Source organism: Myotis lucifugus, unplaced genomic scaffold (genome assembly GCF_000147115.1).
Source record: "Myotis lucifugus unplaced genomic scaffold, Myoluc2.0 scaffold_8, whole genome shotgun sequence".
Lineage (NCBI taxonomy): Eukaryota > Metazoa > Chordata > Mammalia > Chiroptera > Vespertilionidae > Myotis > Myotis lucifugus.
The window spans coordinates 9,851,867-9,873,663 of record NW_005871056.1 but is presented as its reverse complement, the minus strand read 5'-3'; the positions used below and the strand labels follow the sequence as shown (position 1 = coordinate 9,873,663).

At 44.4% G+C, this 21,797-nt stretch overlaps 1 protein-coding gene across 1 annotated transcript in view; it reads left to right on the top strand.

The window, feature by feature from the left end:
* The window catches only part of LOC102442729, a 118,235-nt gene that overhangs the window by 27,037 nt on the left and 69,401 nt on the right, over nt 1-21,797 (top strand). The window contains 1 exon segment of the mRNA XM_006083757.3: nt 16,950-17,099. Coding sequence (XP_006083819.3) covers nt 16,991-17,099 — 109 coding nt within the window. The 5' untranslated portion in view covers nt 16,950-16,990.

Here is a 21,797-nt window from a genome sequence, read left to right as displayed (position 1 = left end):
GCATGTGGCTCATGAGCCGCAGTTTGCCAACCATGGGTCTAGCCAGATAGAGAATTCCAGATTCATAGTCATCTTCTCTTGGAAATGTTGCAGGCATTGCTCATTATCTCTTGCATCTATGTTGTAAATGAGAGGTGAGATGCTAGTCTTAGTTTTATTCCTTTGTCTATGAACTTTCTTTTTCTTATTCCCTAGAAGTCTTTAGCATCTTTTCTTTATTCTTAGTGTACACTTATGTAATACCCTTTGTAATACTTTAAGCGAAAAAAAAAAAAAAAAAAAGAGAGAATGCCAATTCAAACTAGCTTAATGTTAAAAAGGCGATTTATTGGTTTATGGTCATTGAAATGTTCCAGGTGGGATTGACTTTGAGAACAGTTCAATCAGGGCTCTGATTCTATTTCTCTGTGATTCTCTTGGTTTGGACAACTGTGTAAGTCTCAAAACAATCCTGAAAGCACAGAAACTAAGAAGTCAAATTAGAGGTTGGTGAGCAGTAGAGTGCATTTGGAGCCTAGCATCAGAGAAGGCTTACCAAACTAGAGGCCCGGTGCATGGATTCGTGCACCAGTGGGGTCCCTCAGCCTGGCCTGCGGCCTCTTGCAATCTGGGACCCCTCAAGGGATGTTGGATTGCCGGTTTCAGCACAATCCCCCCAGGCCAGGCCGAGGGACCCCATCAGTGCACGAATCTGTGCACCAGGCCTCTAGTATGCATATAAGATCTTTGGTTAATCTCTTTCCACTCTCCCCTCTTCCCCCTTCCCTCTGAGATTCATCAGTCTGTTCCATGCTTCCATGCCTGTACGTTAAAAGTCTGTCCCCTAGTGGTCAGTGCGTGTCATAGCTACCAGTTGAACGGTCGCTTAGGCTTTTGTAGATATAGATTTTAATTGTGGTAAAATACATATAACATAAAATTTACTCTCGACCATTTTTTAGTATACAGGTCAGTAATGTTAAGTACATTCACATTGTTACACACCATCTCCAAAACTCTTACATCTTGCAACACCGAAACTATACCCACTATACAACCAGTCTCCATTCCCTCTTCCATCCAGCCCCTGGCAATACCATTCAACTTTCTGTCTCTTTGAACTTGATTGTTTTAGGTACCTTATATAAGTGGAATCATATAGTATTTGCCTTTTTCTGACTATCTTATTTCACTTAGCATAATGCCCTCAAGGTTCATCCATGTTGTAGTATGTATCAGAATATCCTTCCTTTTGAGAGTTGAATAATAGTCCACTGTATGTATATACCACATTTTGTTTATCCATTCATCCATTAATAGATACTAAGGTTGCTTCTACATTTTAGCTATTGTGAATAATGCTACTATAAACATGGGTGTACAAATATCTCTTTAAGACCTGCCTCCAATACTTTTAGGTATATACCCAGAAGTGGAATTGCTAGGTCATATGATAATTCTATTTTTAATTTTTTAAGGAACTGCCATACTGTTTTCCATAATTGCTGTACCATTTTACATTCCCACCAACAGTGCACAAGGGCTCCAGTTTCTCCAGCACTTGTTTCCTGTATTTTTTATAATAGACATCCTAATGGGTGTGAAGTGGCATCTTATGGTCATTTTGATTTGCATTTCTCTAATGATTAGTGATGTTGAGCCTCTTTTCATGTACTTAGGCCATTTGTATATCTTCTTTGGAGAAATGTCCATTCAAGTCCTTTGTCTATTTTTTAATCGAGTAATTTGTTTTTGTTGTTAAGACCTTTTATGTTGGCCTAATATGTTCTGAGTGCTAGAGGAACAAAGTTTAATAAGTAGAAATGGGTAGAAATGGCATTCTAAGCAAATGAACCATCGGGAGCCAAAGGCATGGAGATGATTGTACTGATGTGTTAGGGCTTCCTTGAGTCACGAGGCTGTGTTGGGCAAAAGGCACGGATAGGCAAGCAGTCAGCACTGAAGCAGAAGAGGCACAGCTGTCCTTGCCTGTGGTGAGCTAGAGCAAGGAGGATGTCTCCTGGGAAGCATAGGGTGTGAAGACAATCCCACCAAATACAGAGCTGCCCTCAGAAAGGTCCCTGTGGTGCCCAAGGGGATAGTGAATGCAGTTGAGTGGGGTCTGTAAGAGGTTCAAAAGGCAGCTTCCTCTGAGATTAGGTTCTGAGCTCAACCAAAAATCATGCTTGTTCAAAATAGTCCCTGCAAAACTCCCAGTACAGTTCCACATTAGGATTCAACACACTAAGCCTCCCCAGATCCCACACAGTGGGATTTCCTCAATCACAGGCACAGTCTCTCTTCAGGTGCAACCCAGACAAAATAGATGCCTGGACTTAAGGGACCACGTTATGCAGAAAGTACCTACTTTGCACACTGGACTCTCACTTGGCCCAGGAATGTGCACACACTGTTGGGGGAAGGCAAGAACCATGGCTTCCTGAGGTATATCTGTTTTGATACTTTGGGCCAAAGTAACTGAATACCTGACCAGCAGTAGCTATAGCAATAAAGATATTTTAACAGCTACATAATAAAGTCTAGAGAGCGGTAATACTAGGTTAATGCAGTGACTTAATGAGACCAAGCCTTTGGGTTGCCCTTCATCTCTGCAGTTTTTAGGCCTTCTCTTCATGGAGACAGAGGGCTCCTGTCACACCCATACATCACAGTGTCCAGGGCAAAAAAGGACCTTCTCATCATTGCTCTTTCATCAGGTAGGAAAATCTTTCCCAGAGGCCTTCAGGCCCTTTCTCTTACATCTCATTGGCTAGCACTGGGTCACATGCCTATCCCTGCCCAATCATGGCAAAGGGGTGTGGTGCTATGGTTCCTAGATGGATCTGGGTCCCTTGTTCATGAAGCTGAACAAAACCTGGGTCTGTTAGCAAGGAGAAGGGAACCACTGTGCCACAGGAAAGAGCAGCAGATGCTCAGCCACACTCCTGGACCATCACTTGAGAAAGACCATGAGCTAAAATAATTGCATTTTGGCTGCATTTTCTTTTACACTTAAGTTTTTATTTTATTGATTTAGTGAGGCCAATACATGCAGGAGAGAGAATTCACATGAGCTAGATGCCTATGGGATGAAGTCTCACTGTCTTCATTTTGGCGCTCATCCCTCCAGATGTCTGCATCTGTCTTTATCCCAACCTCTGGGCAGGAGCTGCTCTTCAGTTCTTCTGGCCTGACTGGATTCTAGCTCTGCTCATTGAGGCCCCAGGATCTGCCTGTTCCCCTGGAGCCAGGACACTCCTTGCCTGAGCCTCTGCAGAAAGTACGTACTTTGCACACTGGACTCACTGGAGATGAGTGTGCTGATGTGTTAGAGCTTCCTTGCTCCAGCTCCTGGAAGCCCTGTGTTTGTGGCATGCACACTCACCAACCACCATGTATTAAAATGGCCTGTAGCCCTGGCCGGTATGGATCAGTTGGTTGGAGCATCATCCCATACACCAAAAAAGTGGTGGGTTTGATTCATGGTCAAGGCACATGCCAACATTGTGTGTGGGGGTTGATCCCTAGTCAGAGCGAGTACAGGAGGCAACTGATTGGTGTTTCTTTCCCCCACACACACGCTTTTCTCCTCCTCTCTCTCGCTCTCTCTCTCTCTCTCTCTCTCTCTTTCTCTCTCTCTCTCTCTTTCTCTTTCTCTCTCTTTCTCAAATCAATAAAAACATATCTTTGGGTGAGGATTAAAAAATAATTTTTAATGGCCTGTAAAAAGAGTCATCAGCCAAAGTGTACAGGTAAATACATTAGTTCTACAAAAATCATAGAAGCAAATTAACCTCTTTGCTGGTTTTTAAACTCATGCATAGTAAAGAAAGTCAACAAGTCCTGGGGAGGTAGCCTGGTGTAGGTCAGCTGGAGTGTTGTGTATGACCTGCTCGTAGATATGTTGGGCTTCCTGGACTGCCCCAGCCCAGGCCCGAGTGAGCTGGAACACTGTCTCATTGTATCCCTCATCTATACTGTGCAGGGCTGGATGCCCTCAGACCAATAGTGGCTTCATTTGACCTGCTCTTTCAGGAACGGGTAGACTCTGTCAGGGACAGTGGTATCTTAACACAAAGTTGGCACACGTGAATCCTATTTCCTAACTCTGTGATGAAAAGCTTCCTCTTCCTCTTAAACCTAAGTAGGAGGTATAGTCCTAATGTGTATCTTTAGTTAATCTTCATGGCACCCCCATGAATGAGTATCGCGTTATCCTCACTTTATAGAGGTCTAGAGGGCTTATTCAAGGTCATAGAGCTTGTAAATGCCAAGCTTTTTCCATTACAGAAGTGCCCCAAGTGCAAGCACAGGCAACCTCAGTTCAAGGTCAGAAGTGCCCCCTTGCCCTCCACTGTTTGAGTGCATGTATCCTCCACGCATGAGAAATGTGAGCCTATGCATATGTTTAGCGGGGGATATTCTGCCAGTCCTACTACACAGCCGTGGGCAAACTACGGCCCGTTTGAAATGAATAAAACTAAAAAAAAAAAAAAAGACCGTACCCTTTTATGTAATGATGTTTACTTTGAATTTATATTAGTTCACACAAACACTCCATCCATTCTTTTGTTCCGGCCCTCCGGTCCAGTTTAAGAACCCATTGTGGCCCTCGAGTCAAAAAGTTTGCCCACCCCTGTAGATTCTAAAGCAGTAGCTGAGGGGAGAAACAAAATAAGTTTTGTCTCTTTAAGAATCATAGAGACTGCAGTTGTTTCTATGAACTGCCCACGATTTGGATGTAATTTCTGGCCAACACAATAGCAATTATACACACCATGAAATATATGTTGGATGAACTTGGTTAAAAATTTTAATTAATCACTGCCCCAAACCTGGCTCAGGTCTGCTCAATTCATAGATCACTGCCCAGATTTGCAGTTATCTGCTCATGACCATGGTAGTCTTCTTATAGCTCAATAAAGAAGGGAAGATTGGCTGCTTGGCTTATAATTTCTGGAGGAAATTATATGACATGAAGTGGGAAAGGATTTCTCCAGACTTGGTTATGTTGTGCCCAGTGAAATTCTCAAGTGAACACCTCTCCTTGAGCAGCAAATCTCTTGCCTGCCTCTTCCCTGCTGTGGTTCCCTGGGTCTCCACTGGTCTATTCTGCCTTCATGGAGAGCCTGGCCAGCTTCCCACCTTTCCAGTTATTTTGGGATCTTCCTGTCATCCCCCCCACCTTGTCTTGAGGAGCTTGATGGCAGTGGCAGCGCATTTTCTTTTTTAGTGAAGAATGAACAGGCAAGCTAAACAAAATTGCCTTCTTTGTTAGAATTTTTTATTTGCTTTTAGGGCTGGTCCTAAAATTCAGTCCAAGGAGATTAGAATAGATGGAAAGCAATTTGATGGAGCAGACATAGGGAGGAGGTTGGAAAGTAAGTGATGAGGCTTGTGAAACAGGTCAGGACCAGATTATAAGGGGCCGTGGATGCCGTGCTGAGTTTCAACATTATCCAGAACGTGATTGGGTGGCAGGGGACTAAGCAGGAATCAGATGTGCATGTTAAAGATCCCCTTGAGCAGCTGAGCAGAGGATGGATCAGAGGAGGTGAGATAGGAGACAGGTGAAGAGTGCACTCAGGTCCAATTGAGAAATAATGAGCCCCAGTTCAAGGCAATGACTGTGGAGTTTGAGAGGGAGAGAGATGGATAATAAAGATATTGCAGAGGTGGAGCGGACAGGCTGTCAAGGCCAGGGAGAGGGAAGAGCCCAGATGGCTGCCAGTTTTGTGATTTGGGCACTAGATGGGTCATTGTGCCATCCCCTGTTATCATTATGAACTGTTCTGCATTTTGCTGCCATGCAGGGAAGTCCACGGAGCTGTCGAGGGTGTGGGACTGCCTTCCCAATACTAAATGGGGCTCATTGCCCGCTGCTGAACTGGAGTGGGGCCCTGGGCATGGGCCCTGGATAAGGCTTGGGCAGAAACAGGGAAAGGACATAAGAGTCAAAAGGTGCCTCGGAGTGAGAATCAGAAATCAGGATCCCAGGATGAGGTCTAGCCAAGGCAGCGGACACAATTTATGGTGCAAGAGCAAAATTCTAGTCCAAAGGGGAGCTGACACCCCAGATTGGGAGCTAGAAACTTAGATGGGTAAGCAAACTGGGAAGACCAGGAAGTGTTGGAAGAAGGGGATGGAATGGTAGATAAACCTGGGGCTCTGCCATTGTGATTTGGGGGATATTTCCCCCCCAGTGGCTCAGCCAAGACCATACTGGGCAGTGGCCGGTACTCTCTGGCTCTTACTTTATTTTCACTTTTACCTTGTTCCCCAGTGAATATGGTGATTATTCCTTATTCACCTTCCACTCTGCATTGGATCCCATAGGGATCCCTGCCCTCGGTGTGTGGGTGCAACGATATAGACAGTGTCACCTCTAAGAGGTCAGAGGAGGGGGCACTGACTTCCAGATGGGCCACCAGGGGAAGCTCTATGAAGGGTTGTCCTGGAAGAGACCATTCTAGCTCCTGGAAATGGCATACACGGAGGCCCAAGGAGCAGGAAGATGGAGAGGACACATCACAATGGCAGATGATCTGCGCTTGGTGAGGATATGGAGCACATGTAGGGAAGAGAGGGTGGTCAGGAGATAATTAGGAGTGGTAGAATGAGGCCAAAATCTCCCTGATGCCAGATGAAGGACATGGCCTAGCAAATCAATGCCAGTGGAGAACAAATTACTGAGAACTTTGTCATTGGCTTGGCACAAAGGCCCAGATTCTATACAGTGCTTGGCGCATGGTAAACACTCAGTAGTTTATCACGTTAGTTTGAGTGACTGAATCCACACGTTCAAATTGGTTGATCTAGTTTAGCAGATTGGGGCCAGGTTCAGTGCGGGGAGGTGATTCTAGAGTTTCTCTCCTTATCATTGTGGAAGCCATCTCTGGGCATGGGGTGGGGAGCTGTCCAGCCCACATCCATTTCCCTTCTCTGGAAACAGCATTGGACACTGGTGACCATGTCTGTACCATGGGACCCTGTCCAGGCTGAGACCAGGGCACTTGCCCTATCCCTTGTCTGCCCTGAGATCTCTCATGTTCAGCTCTTCCTTTAGTCTCTGGGATGGCCTGGTAGCCTTCTGATAATCCCATGCTTCTTCACTGCCTTGCCTTTGGTGTGGAGAAGCACCAAGATAACCAGAACTCCTTTCTCCCACCATTTTAAAAGCCCTAATTGATATGAGAAGGTGATGAAATGCTATAGTGGGGTGGGTCTCACTAGTGGCAGAATGTGAAGACCTTCTGTAGGGAACATAGGCCACACTTGGAGGCTGACTATATTGGGGGAATATGATGAAGGATGAAAAGATGTCATAGATAACTGGCAGGTTTTGATGACGGGTGACTAGGAAAAGTGGAATTTTTATCAGAAAAGGGATATGGGCAGCAGGAAGCAAGTGTGGGAGATGGTGAATTCTGTGTTGAACACAAGGAAAGGAAAGGAGCTAATATTTTTGGAGAACCTCCTATGGGTCAGCTGCTGTTCTAAGTGGGTCAACTTCAATACCCTTCATGACAGTCTCAGGAGAAACGTGTAATTATAGCAGGTCCTTGAATAACGTCATCTTGTTGTAATGTTGATGAGATGCCATAGGGACTTAACTCTTATTTATGTCAATTAGACTATGGTAAAATTGGTTTCGTTATGCATAGTTTAGCTTAAAGTTGCAGAACCTATCCACAGCGTTACGTGAAGACTTAATGTATCTTCATTTTCCATGTGGGTCACTGAGGCTCAATTAATTCACTGTAGTGGGCTCAGGGCTATTCATCAAATATTTCTGGCTCTCCACCTTTGGGACCCAGAGTATAATTGTCTTTTCTAACTCACTGAGGTTGGGTGGGTTGTTGGAAGTAAGATGTGCCAATTTAAGACCAAGCAGATACTCCTGGTGGGGGAGGTCCCTCTTTTTTCACTGCTACAGTGACTGACTGTAGTTAGTCATTATAAGTAGTTACTGCACCATCGGCTTGAGTTCTGGATTAAGGGACAAAGATAACATAGAGCAGGGCCCCGAACAGAATGTGTGTGTAACAAGAACATTAAGTAAACCTTTATTGGTTTAAGCTACTGATATTTGGGGAGTCGTTTGTGAATGCACCTCGCCTGGCTTCTCCTGGCTGATATATTCAGTCAGGATCGCTGAGGAAGTGCCAGTTGGCTTTGAATCCACATCTGTCTGGCTTATGATTAAGCTAGTGCCAGGTGGCCACCCATGGACTTGTAGGGGCCCATAAGCAAGGTCAGGACTAGAGCTGTAGAGTTAGGTGTCACCTACACACATGTGGTAGGGAGTGGAGAGAGTGGCATAGGAATGCCTAACTGTGGGCTTTGCGGTGAAGTTTATTTCTCTCCCTCACGTTCTTTTTCTCCGGAGGGTTTGTGGTTGGCTCTACATGGCCTGCTGCTAAGTAGGACATCACTGCTGCCTGCCGGGTCTGGTGGTTCAGAGACAATGGCTTGAGCTTGTTGACAGCTGCACACTCATAACATTGCTAAAAACTTCATAAACTCTGAAGGCTGGAAATAGCCCAAGTGATTTGCGGTTTTGCTCACTTGTAAATGTTTGAGTATTGTGTCCACAAATTGCAAATTGAGTAACTCAATTTTGAGGCACAGCTGTTATTTGGAAAAGACCCATCTAGGAACTCAAACTCCTTGCAAAATGATTGTGCTTTATTTTTGTCAAGTATCAGAAAACCATTAAACTGCCAAGCCATATGGCAAATGCCCACTCGAAGCAGAGTGCGACAGTGTGCCATAATGAATCTGTTTTTTTGGGCAAGGAGATAGGACAGAGTCTGGTTTTTGTGATCTACAGAAAAGCAGATTTGCTGCTGCACATTTCAGCTTCCTGGAGTCCTGAGTAAGGATTTTTCCTCCCATGAAAAATTCATATGAAAAATTAAGTTATGGTAGATTTTTTTCCTTAGGTGTATTTTCCCTTTCAAACAATATCCATTTGAGTTTCTGCATATAAAAAATACTTCTAACTGGGGCAAGAGCAACTTCTAAAAATTTACACACTTTTTTATTTCTTTACATACTAATTCAGTGAACATGCATTATGTGTCAGTATATCAGTTAAAATTAGGCTTAGCTGCTATAACAGAAAATAGAAAATAATGGTGGCTTAGATTATTTCCCTCGCGGGTCAAGGAAATCCAGAGGTAGGCAGTCTGGGCCTCGTATGGCAGCGTCAGGTTCCTCTCGGTCCTGCCTTTCTCTTGGCTTATTCTCTGTCAAACCTGCAGTTTGTCCTCCTCAGGAAGCAAGAGAGCTGCTGCACTCCAGCCATCACATTTAGAAAGCAGGGGTGAGAAGAGGAGAAAGTCATGCCTTTTTTCTTTTGAAGAGAGTTCCTGGAAGTGTCACCCAACACTTCTGTTCATAGATTACTGGCCAAACCTGAGGCACCTGGCCTTCCCCTCCTGCAAAGATGGGGAATATAGCAATGTGCTAGCTAAAGACAGGGGCTCTGCACCTAAAAAGGAAGGGGAAATGGATACTGGGAAGTGACCAGCAACCTCTGCCCTACAGGTTCTAAATATTTGTTCTTCCTGCTAAATTATAATCCTAAGGACAGGCACCAGGTTTTCCTTGCCCCTGTCCCTAAGGCACTAGCAGAGTGGCTGGTGGTTCTTTTAATTATCTGTTAGTTTGCACTCCTCACAACAGATCCCAGGCCCTTCTCACCTTCTACCTGCTCTTCTATACCTTCTTTGTTCCAAGCTAGCAAGTCCGTTGTGATGTGGGGCATATTTATTCTTCATTATCAGAAGACGTTATTTCTACCGGAATGACATCAAACTACTCATTCCTCTGTTCCTCAGTATTGACTCTTAACTCAGTCTCAGGGATGCTTAGAGCTGAGTTAATTTGGTTGGAGCTAGACGGATGACTACAGCAGGGCAATGGAAGTGGCTTTCCTCAGGAGCACTCCTCTGTGGTCCACCTCCCAGGCCCAGCTGGTCTGAATGAGCTGCCTAACAAAGTGGGGGTTGCTGACAGCTTCCTAAGGGCTGCTAGGTTTTGATTGTGGGTGAATATAAAAAGTGTGGGGCCTATTTTGAACAAAGTGAACAGCATATAGCAGCAGATGTGGGAATGGTGAATTCTGTTTTAAACATAATGAAAGGAAAGATAAAGGAGCTAATATTTCTGGAGAACCCCCTATGGGCCAGGTACATGGGTCAGTTTCGATCACCCCATGATAGACCTAGGATGCGGGGGATTTATCTCCGTTTCCCATGTGGCTCACTGAGGCTGGGACTCTTCACCAGAATGCAAGCACAAACCCTTCCCCTCTGGGTGTGTTGAAAGCATCAGCGTTGATGTGTGTAGTTTTTAGCACAGTGCCCCGCCTGTCACTCAGTAAAGCTGGTAGCTGTCACTCAGTTCCACCTTCCTGCAGCTATCGAAATTAGTCTCAACTCCTGAGGGTAGGGTTGCAAGAGACCTCGTTCCATTCCTGGGCTCCTTCAAATCTTTTGAAAGTTCTCAAAACGGAAGAGCCAGGCTGCCTGCTTTCCTGGGAGTCTCATAATTGGGACGAGGGCTTAATTGGCATGTTTGTTTCCTCCAAGGGTTGGCTGGCAGAGGATCCTCACACTGACAAAGAAGGCCCGCTTTGCTTTTGTTCTTAGCAGCACTGTGTGCCCATAGCAACAGCGAGTGCATCCAACAAAGTTGAAAAGAAAAGGCGCCCAGAGTTCATGTGGAGGTGGATTGCCCTGGAGAAGTTGACACACTCCCACAGATGGAAATGGTTTTACTGGGTCCTGAAAAATGTGCTCGTCGACCCCACAAATACAGGATGGGGCGAAAGCAAGTTTACAGTTGTTTGTATGGAAAAGTATTACTGTAATTAATAAACAATCATACAAGAATAAACTGTTTTTGCATATTCACAACTGTAAACCTACTTTTGCCCAACCCTGTACATACCACGTCTCTTGTTTTCTTTAAGATGAGGAGTCCGGTCAAGAGGTCCGTGTAATGAAAGATGTTTATAGAATCCATTTCCATTCTGCCCGAAGCCATCTGCTTTATGTCTATAATAAACAAGGATGTCTGCAGCCACTCTCCCGGCCTGGGTCGTGTTAGAGGCACTCATGGCGAGGAAAGGTAAATTGACTGCCTCCCAGGCGATGCGCATTAGCACGTTACATCAGCAGCGACGGGCACTTAACCTTCCCAGCTCGCCTTTCCTCACTATGTCTCTGCGACGGCCTGTGACAAATGGGCCGAGGGGCACATGCTTAGTTAGAATTTAGTACATGTGGGGCATCCGCCAGCATCGCATCACCTGGTGATTGAGGTGAAATGTGGCAGCAGGGAAGGCCATTCTCTGGGAAGCTGGGGACCTTCACCCGGTGAGGGGTGCTGGGATTAGCCATCCTGGAGCCTCCTGATGCACCATCCTGGGAGCACTTGAGAGCTCCTTCAGAAGCAGAAATATGAGTAAGTCACACCCCTGTTTAAAATCCTTCAGAGGCTTCTCATGTCCATAGGATAAAATCCTGCACAGCACCCTTGGGGGCCTGCATGATCCTTACACCCTCTGCAGCCTCATCTCGGGCCACCCACACATGAGCTCACACCGACACACGACCACATTGACATGCTTTTTTAGTTCATGACCCACCTTAGGTCGTGGTTTCTGGACTTTGGCAGTGCTGGTCCCTGTGCCCAACACACCCTTTAATATCCGTCTTATCAGCTCAACTCCTGAGCCTTTCCTGCCCCGGCGCGGAGGCCACTTCAGAGAACCAGCCCCTAAGTAGGTGAGGTGTTACTTTCCTATGGCTGCTGTAGCAAATTGCCACCGATTGTTGGCTTAAAACAACAAAGTTTTACAGTTCTGTGCTTTCAGAGGTCTGCAATGAAGGTGTCAGCAGGGCCGGGTTCCTGCTGAGGCTCTAGGGGAGAAAGCGTTTCCTTGCCGGTTCCAGTAACTGGAGGCCGCGTGCACTGCTTGGTTCAGGGCCCCTCCTCCATCTTCAAAGCCAGCAGCACAACATCTTCTCTCCTTTCTGGTCCTTACGTCTTTATCGGACTCTCCCTCATCATCCCTCTTGATAAAATTGGGCCACCTTGCTAATCCAGGATAACCTCTCATTTCAAGACCCTTACTTTAATCACAGCTGCAAAGTCCCGTTGCCTGGCAGAGTGGCAGCCTGTTGCAACACTCTGTTGTCCAGGACAGAGGGATGACCTTGGTGTCCATGTGCAGGAGACTGGTATGTTCCTGTTGGTGGGATCCTGGCATTGAAGATGGCACAACAGGGCAGGAATGCTTTATTTGATTTCAGTCTGGTCTGGTGGAGTGGGGTCTTGGAGCATGGTCTTAAATTCCTCTAGGAAGCCAGAAAGGTGAGATTATATCTCTGGAAGACCCTGTCTAGTGATTGTGACAAAACCAGAGAGGGAAGGTGGTCATCTGAAAGGGACTATGCATGGTTGGGGATAGTCAGTCATTCTCTCATTCATTCCACACATTTCTGAGGGCCTTCCACCGCCGCACCCCCCCGCCCCCCGCCCCCGTGTGCTAGGCACAGTGCAGGAGTTGAGGGGACCTAGATGAATAAGAAACCACCCAGCAGGAATTCATCTACTTGGTGAAGAGTGACATGGAAACAAAGCAATGATGGTTCGGTGATTGATGAAGGAAGGAAGTGATCAAATGTGTAACAAATACATTAGCACAATGCGGGTATGGGGGTGGGATGGGGTAGAGGGGCATTGGGTAGGGACTCCAAGGAGAAACCTTGATGGCAAGAGTGAGGATGGCGGTTCAGGTGCTCGAACAGCACTTGCAGAAGCAAGGAGAAAGGAAGCTGCACGTTGTATTTGATGAGCGAGATGAAATGCTGTCTGGGTGACTATAGCGGGGAACGCAGTACACTGGAGAGGGGGCTGGGGCCAGAAGTGGAATCTGTTTGCCTTGTCTCCTATTTAATGATGAATTCCAAGAAGGCTGTGTGCTGCCTTCTCAACTTGTTAAATCTTTCCACAGCAATTATTGCTCATGTGTGGACTTCCATTAAATGCTCATTGATGATAGGCCTTTCCCAATAGCAAGTCGCCCACACTTGCTTCATCTCCCAAGGTATTATTACATGATAGGGCAGACAAGTCACTTTTATAGGATGCTTCTGGCCTTGTGTCTGATGAGACTTACACTCAAATCAGAGCCTGGTTTATTCTCCTGGTTGACTGCAGGATTGAGTTCATTTCAACCCTACCATTGTATTTCTCTAGGCTTGGACTTGAAGCAAGTAGTTGAAGCAAGTTAGAGCATACAAATGACGCAGGTGCCTGACCTCGTTCCTGAGCCTGGGACTGTGTGCTCACTGCCGCCTCCTGCCTGAGGTGCTGCCCAGGCAGCATAAGTCACTGTCCAAGCAGTGTGGCTCAGTGCGCTCACGCAAGGAGAGAAAAGAAAGTCACTTATTAAATATCATTTGTTCTTCTTCCCAACATCACACTTCATTGCCACCATTCAAATAAATGTCCTAATTTACAGTTTCTGGGAACTTTTGGAAAAGTGGATCCAAACCCCAGGTTACCTGAAATGGGGCAGTTACATGTTTTAATGGCCCTAGGAAATTATATTTTGTCAAAATGAAATAGAATTTTGAAAGGCTTTATAGTCGTTGTGAAAAACAGCCAGCCTCTCCAGATAACACTCATCACAAGGCTGCTCTTGTGAATAGTTCAGCACTCTCTGCAAATAGTATCTCATTAAATCATCCAACCTCCCTGGGAAGAGCTAGCAGCAGCAGCTTGCAGACTCCTTTTTCTCATACTGTAGGGGGTGTTTCTGCTGCCTCAAAAGGAGCCCACCTAAGTTGAGAGTTTTTTATCTTCATGCGGTAACTCGGAATACATCCAGAACAACTTCTGTACACTGGGAGGTGCATTGGGCCTTCCCACCACCAGGGTGCAGGTCTGCTCTCCAGCTGGCCAGTGCCCTTTTCAGTTTCCAGGGAGCCCAGCTCTGTGCTTGAAGCTGACTGAGCTTCTGAGGTAGAGAAAACACGGCCCCTGCTCTTACAGAGCTTACTGTCCAGTGAGGAGGAAGGACACAGAGCAGGTTTCTGCAATTGATGCGGTATGTGATTTGGTGAAGGTAGAGAGTAGCTAGCCCAAGCTAAGTGTCAGGAGAGCTCCCTGACAATTATATCCCCAACTCTGTGGCGGACACTGTGGACATCCTATTCCCAGCTCCCTTTACCTTGCTGATTCTCACTGGAGAGGTTACAAAGCTAAATACTTGCTTTTCCAGCCTCCCTTATAGAGGGGCCATGTGACCTAGTTCTGGCCAGTGAGACAGAAGCAAAATCTATAGTGGCGGAGGGAGGTTCTGAAAAAGCTCTTGTGTTCTTGACTAAGGGGGACAAACTAGTATAGCACCTTGAGTCTTCTTGCTTTGATTGTACCCATGATGCTGTAGCTATAGCAGCAATCTTGTAATCTGAAGGAAAAGCTGAGAGAATTGCAGGGCGTTGGAGAACCAGTGATCCAATGCCAGCAGCTGACAAATTCTAGATTTTTCATCATGTGAGAAACAAATAACCTCTATTTGTTTAAGCCACTGAGGTTAGGCTTCTAAAATTTGCAACCAAATGCATTCCTAACTGATAACAGGCACCTAGCAGGCAGTCAAGAAATTGTGATTAAAGCCATAAATAATGTGATCGATCACCTGAGTTGAGTCTTAACAGATTGGGGTGTGCTGGGTTATTTCAGTTGGAGGAAACTGAAATAGCATGAACAGAAGCTTGAAGCAGGAAGCCATGAGGAGCTCACAAAGGAACCACTCACAAGTAATTCATTGTTCCTAGAATATAAAGAGGCAGGCGGTGGTTGGATGCAAGCCTGGAGAAGCAGACAGTAGGGGCCAGATTAAAACAATGTTCTTAGATACAAAGAGGGTCCCAGGCTCCAGTGACATAAGTGTCCATGTTACCCCTGAAATTGCAGAATTACAGCCAAGGCCACCATAGCAAGAGGAGTGAGAAAGGAAGTGAATGCATTCCTCCTGTTGGCCACTGTATTAGTTAGCTGTTGCTGCATAACAAGTTACCCCAGAACTTAGCAGGTTAAAACAACACACACTTATGATCTCATCATTTCTATATGTCAGAAATATAGATGTGGCTTAACTCTGTCTTCTGACTCAGAGTCTCTTATAAGACACAGGGCTGCAGTCTCATCTGAAGACTCAGCTGGGGAAGGATCCACTTGCACATTCACTCACATGGTTATTGGCAGGATTCAGTTCCTTATCTGCTGTTGGCATCAGAAGTCTCCTTCAGCTGCTTGCCTCATGGGTCTCTCCATGAGGCAACTCACAACAGGACAACTGACTTTATCAAGTGAGCAAGTGAAAAAGCAGAAGAGGGAAGTCTGAGTTCTTTTGTAACTTCTTTCAGAAGTAGAATTCCACTCCTTTGCTGCATTCTGTTCATTAAAAGCAAGTTACAAGTCCAGCCCACAACTCATGGTGAGGGAAGTACAGGTGAACACTGGCAAGTGAGGATCACTGGGAGCCATTTGGCAGCTGCCACCCACAAGCCCACTGCCACCTCCTTTCTCCTTCGCTTCCCCCCTGTCATGCAGCAACATCTGTTTTATCATTGTCATTATCATCACCACAGCCACAGTGATTATCTATTAAACACTTCTTAGGTACCAGACACATAACATATATAGTTCCTTTATCCTCACAACCACTATATAAAGGTAAGTAATATTATCCCCATCTTGAATTTTAGTAAACTGAAGCTCAGAGAGGAACTGTGATTTACCCTACATCACACAGCCAGTAAGAGGTAGAAGTAGGAGTCAAACCAAGGCCTAACCCCAGTGGAGCTCTTCACTGTCTCTCCAGGAGGCAGCATCTCAGAGGTAGGAGAGCCACGTCTGCCAGCCTGCCCTGGAGCCCAGGCTGTTTTCTGCTTTCCTCTAACCTCACCAGCGCTGAAAGCCATAGCATGCAGAGACAAGAGGGTGGGCTAGGCCCTCTCAAAATGCTTGGGCCTAGATGAATGATAGGCAAAATGAAAAAAGATCTGTAAAATAGATCATAGCCCTGCAACAATATTCATTTTCTGATTTTAATCATTGCTCTGTAGTTATATAAGAAAATGTCTTTGTTCATAGAAAACATATACTAAAGCAGCGGTCTCCAACCTTTTGCAACTCACGGACCACCAGTGGTCTGCAGACCACCAGTTGGCAAGTGCTGTTAAAGTATTTAGAAATAAAGAGGTATTATGTCTAGACCTTACTCTCAATCATTTCAGAAAAAAAATTATTTGGTAGATATATGTATGCATACGTGTGTGTCTGTGTGTGTGTGTGTGTGTGTGTGTGTGTGTGTGTAGAAAGAGAGAATGAATGATAAAGCAAATGTGGTAAGATGTTAATATTTGGGGAATCTTAGTAAAGGGTATATGGGAATTCTTTGCATAAGTTTTGCGACTTTTCTTGTAAGTTGGAAATTATTTTAAAATACGTTTTTTTAAAAGTGCTGGTCTACTCTGGGACCTGAGTTCTACTTGGACTATCAAAGACGACATTTCATACCTCCTTTTGACCACAGGGAGACTCATCAGAGGCCAGGGAGGGTATTGTACTTATGAGCAGAACATGGTCTCTGAGGTCAGTCTTTCTGGGTTTCAGTCCTGGCTCTGTGGCTTCTCAGGTTCCTGTGCCGTATAAGTAACCATTGGGGGTTGTTGAAAGGATTTGGTGAGATGAGGGATATACTTTGATGTAGTGTTTAGCACAGTCCCTGGCCCATGGGGAGTCCTCCATAAATGTTGTTATTATTATTATTATTGCCTCCTCAGTCATCTAATAAGTGAGAACTAATGTGCTGTATGTGGTTTAGAGACACTGACTGATCTTCATGTGAACTCCCTAACATGAGTTTTTGTCCCCATTAGGCAGGGTGGCCACTGCAGCAGATGCGGATGTGCCTGACAAGATGAAGAGCCGGATACCCGTGGTGCTCCTGGCCTGTGGCTCCTTCAACCCCATCACCAACATGCACCTGCGCTTGTTTGAGGTGGCCAGAGACCACCTACACCAAACAGGTCAGTCAGGGGCCTACACCAATACTGGTGGGTTGGGCCTCCTGGGGCTTTGCTGGCTGCTGTCATCATCACCATTATTAAAACTGCTTGGTTTGTTCATTCACAGCACAGCTGGTGGCTTACATTTCTTCCATCATATTCCAAGGGTTAACACTCCTTAACGGTGTGACATATCCCTGGCCATATAGTGGAATCCTTCTCAGAGTCCCCCCATACCCCTGCCCATCTCATGTTGCCCATAAATGCTAAAGACACTGAATACTTTATAGAACCTGTGTCTCCGTCAGGGCACCCTGCCAGGTGCTCCCAGAAAGCATTTACCTACACAGCCAGATGAAGGGGTAGCATGTGCCCTTGAGAACCTCTGCTATTCCTCAGTGGGTAAGCAAACATTCTGCAGTTGACCACTGAACAATGAAGGGGTTATGTGGCACTGTCCTTCCCCCCACACACACACACATACACACAGTCAAAAATCCACATATAGCTTCTGACTCCCCCAAAACTTAGCTGTATGGAATTCTCATATACTACTGGTAGGAAAGTGAATGGTGCAACGGCTGTGGAAAACAGCCTGGGAATTTCTTACAAGTTAAATATTTACCTACCATGAGATTCAGCTGCTCCATACCTATTTACCCCCCTCCCCAAAAAATGAAAGCATATGCTTATGCAAAGACTTGTGCACGAATGTTCAGAGCAGCTTTAATTATGATAACCCCAAACTGGCAACAATGCAAGCGCATACCAAGACGTGAATAAATAAAACAGATGGTGTTGTATCCATACAGCGGAGTAGTACTCAGCAATAAAAAAGAATGAACCAAAAACACAGATGAATCTCAATTATGCTGAATAGAAGAAGCCAGACCAAAAGAGAATATATACTATATGAGTTTCATTTATATAAATTTCTAGAAATTGCAAACTACAGTGACGGCAAACAGATTAGTAGTTGAGGGGTTGGGGAGCAACCTGGGGCAGGAGGGAAGGACTACAAAGTGGCCCAAGGAAAGTTTGGGGGATGATGGATATATTCGTTATCTCAATTGTGGTGTTGATTTCACAGGTGTATACATATGTCAAAACTTGCCAAATTATACCTTTTAAATATATGTGACTTACTGTATGCCAATTATACCTTTTTTATTTTATTTATTTATTTTAATTGTTGACAGTATTTACAGATGTCTCTCATCCCCCCTCCTTTACTCCTCTCCATTCAGCCCCTACCCACCACCAAATCAGGTCTTCACCACCCTATTGTTTGTGTCCATGGGCTATGTATATAAGTATATAAGTGCAAATTATACCTTGATAACAGAAATATCAAACTTAAAAAAAAAGACTCCACAAGGTTGCTTCGGTCATATATTAAATGGGATAAATTCTGTAGGACAAGTGACCCAATTTGTTTAACAAATAAGCAGCATGCAAGAAAGAGGAATAGGAAACTGTATGATTCAATGGAGGTTTGAAGACATAGAAACCAAATATCATGTATGGACCTTATTTGAATCCTGATTCAAATCAACTGTAAAATGATATTCATGAGTTGGGGAAATCTTAACACTGACTAGATATTAGATGGTGTTAAAAAATTATTGTTTAAATTTTAAGGTCAATAATTGCTGTTGCTTTAAAATTAAAAAAAAAAGTGTCCTTTTCTCTTAGGAAAAAAGTATATACCCTTGGTGCAGCAATTCCACTTTCCACAATTTCTTATAAAGCAAGTATGTTGGGGGTGGGGAGAATATTTCTATTTTGGGGAAAGAAGGAATATACTCCCTATATATTTTTAAATAGTGTGTGGAATAATGTTCTTTCAGGGTATATAGCTTCTACTTGGCTTGCTATAAATATCTGCTTGACTCTTAGCCACTGAGTGGCTTTTCCTGTCAACTTTGACTCATCAGAAATGCCCCTGGCTTTGTGGCCATTATCTTTGCTGTGAGGGTTATCAGGGCAGGGCCTGTAATCTGTTTTCTAGAATGTGCTGCTTCACAGACAGCTGTATTGGGGACTTCAGATACTTAATGTACTTGCAGACTCTGCTTTAGCCACATGGTAAGACTCTGGCATGACCCTGTGAGTGTCAGAGAGTATTCCTGGTCCCCAAAAGTCACAGAAATCACAGAATGCATGGACACATTATATTATATATGATTTCTATCACTTGGGGTACTAACAGGTAAAGGATCCTTGGTCACAAATGACCTCCAGTACCTTCTTTGCCTTTATTCTCAGTCATTTCTCTATGGAAGAACTTGGTCAGTTTTAAGTCCAGAATGAATTCTCCTGCCCATGTCTTTGAATGTTATACATCGAGTTGACACCTTTCAACATCCCACAGGTATTTACTGCATCTCCCCCAGGCCAGGCACTGTGGTTGGAAATACAGTTGATTAAATTTTCTCCCCTGCCCCAAATAGTGCACAGTGTAGGTGGCCAGAGGTGCACAGTAGCAGGTGATAGTGGCACTAGGTGCAAAGGCGGGATGTCTCCCGCCTGGCAGTTGAGTGAAGCTTCTTGAAGGAGGTGACACCTAAAGCTTGCAGAATGTGAAAGACTTAAGCAGGCACAGTTTAGGGGCATTATGGGCAGAGAAAGCAGCATGTGTAGACATGGAGGTGGAAAAGACCGCATTCCAGCACGTGGGAGAGAGAGACGAGGCTGAAGGTAGGGAGGACCAGATCATGAAAAGGGGACCTTTTTGCCACCATGAGGGGTATATGGTGTGAATTTCCCTTCGCTGTATAGTCGGGCATCATCTTCCCTGACCCACAGTCCCAGCCACTGACTGCAGCCTCCCCAGCCAGCACATCTGTGCATGGAGGTATAATCCAACCCACTGCCTCTCCAGGGGCAAATATTTAAACAGAGCCTTTCTCTCAATCAGAATCAGCTCACGGCTAAGGGTGGATGAAAACCTGGCCGCACAAATGACCTTCTTTTTTCTTGAAAACGAAATCTTCCTTCTGTTGGTGGAAAACTCACAATTTTCATTTGCTGTTGCATGCATATAAACTGAATTAAACAAGCTAAAGCAATTTGTTTAGTACCTTTAAATAGAAATTAACAGTGTCTTCCTAGTTTGCTGCAGTAGCTCAAATTTTGAACTTTTTCTCCTTTCATAAGCATCCTTTCTTCAAACTGCAGTTGTCCTTTCCTTCCTTTGTTTACTGCTTCCTTTTCCTCCTGAAACAATAGGAAACCTTAAAAACTGACAGAGGCCCTATAACATATCAAAACTTTTAACTGTCTTTAGTCCTGTGAAAACTTGTATCTGTAGAGTTTCATTAATAAAGTAGTAAAACAAAGTCATACAGGATAAAATGTTGAACCAGCTATTTTTTTACTCTCCTTTACCTGAAAGACTGTCAGTGATGGTGAACCTATGACACGCGTGTCAGAGGTGACACGCGAACTCATTTTTCTTTGTTAAATGGCATTTAAATATATAAAATAAATATCAAAAATATAAGTCTTTGTTTTACTATGGTTGCAAATATCAAAAAAATTCTATATGTGACATGGCACCAGAGTTAAGTTAGGATTTTTCAAAATGCTGACACACCGAGCTCAAAAGGTTCGCCATCACTGGACTAGTCAATAGCATCAGACATACCTAAAGCATTTCTTTGAATATATTAAGGATTCAAGACTGAATTTCTCTTAAGATGTTGGATGTATTCCCAGTTGTAAGCAGTTGTTTTCCCAACATGTAGTCACAAATTTACTAAAGGAGATTGAATTCAATTTGAATTCTGTGTTCTGTTATTTCAACGTTTATTATTTCTAATCAACTTAATTTGAGCATTGGCCTATATTTCAACAACAGTCCACTTGTATTTTGTTTTTTTAAATCAAACTTTCTGTGAGTTTAATACTTGGTCATTAATGACTCTGTAGCACCTGTTGTTTTGTGTCTAACAAACTCATATAGTCCTTACTGTTTGTCAGGTAGTGTTCTAAATGCATTACAGGAACTCATTTAACTTTCATAACAACCCTACGAAGTGGGTACTGTTACTCTCCCTATTTTTCAGATGGAGAAGCTAAGGCTCGGAGAGATTGAGTAAGTTTTCCAAGGTCACACACCTAGTAGAGACAGTTTGCCCCAGAGAATCTGTGCTCATAACCACCAACCCATGCTTCCTCCATTTATTCAACAAATTACTTGTTGAGCTGGGAACTATGCAACATGCAGGCATAATAGGGGAGCAAAAGTGGTCCCTCTGTGACCTCGGGCAAGTTACCAAAGGGTAGAACATAAGAACCTTTTAATGTGCAAATCTCAAAGTATAGAAGGATTTTATAAAAATGAAGGTACTTCTAGTCCTACTCTTGAGAACTTGTGAATCAAATGGGACAAGGGGAAAGGCTGAGATGAGAAGGAATACTTTAAGCACAAGAATAACAACCATGTGCAAGAGAACGCCGCATAAGCTATAATGGTTAACGAAGGTTGTTTAAGTACAAGGACTAGAACATAGAAAGTGTTCAGTTGCCCTAGCTGGTGTGGCTCAGTGGATAGAGCATAGTCCTGTGGACTGAAGGGTCCTAGGTTTGATTCTAGTCAAGAGCACCTACCTCAGTTGCAGGCTCCATCCCTGGCCTTGATTGGGGCATGTGCGGGAGCCAACCAAAAGATGTGTCTCTCTCATAGATGTTTCTCTCTCTGTGTCTCTGTACCTT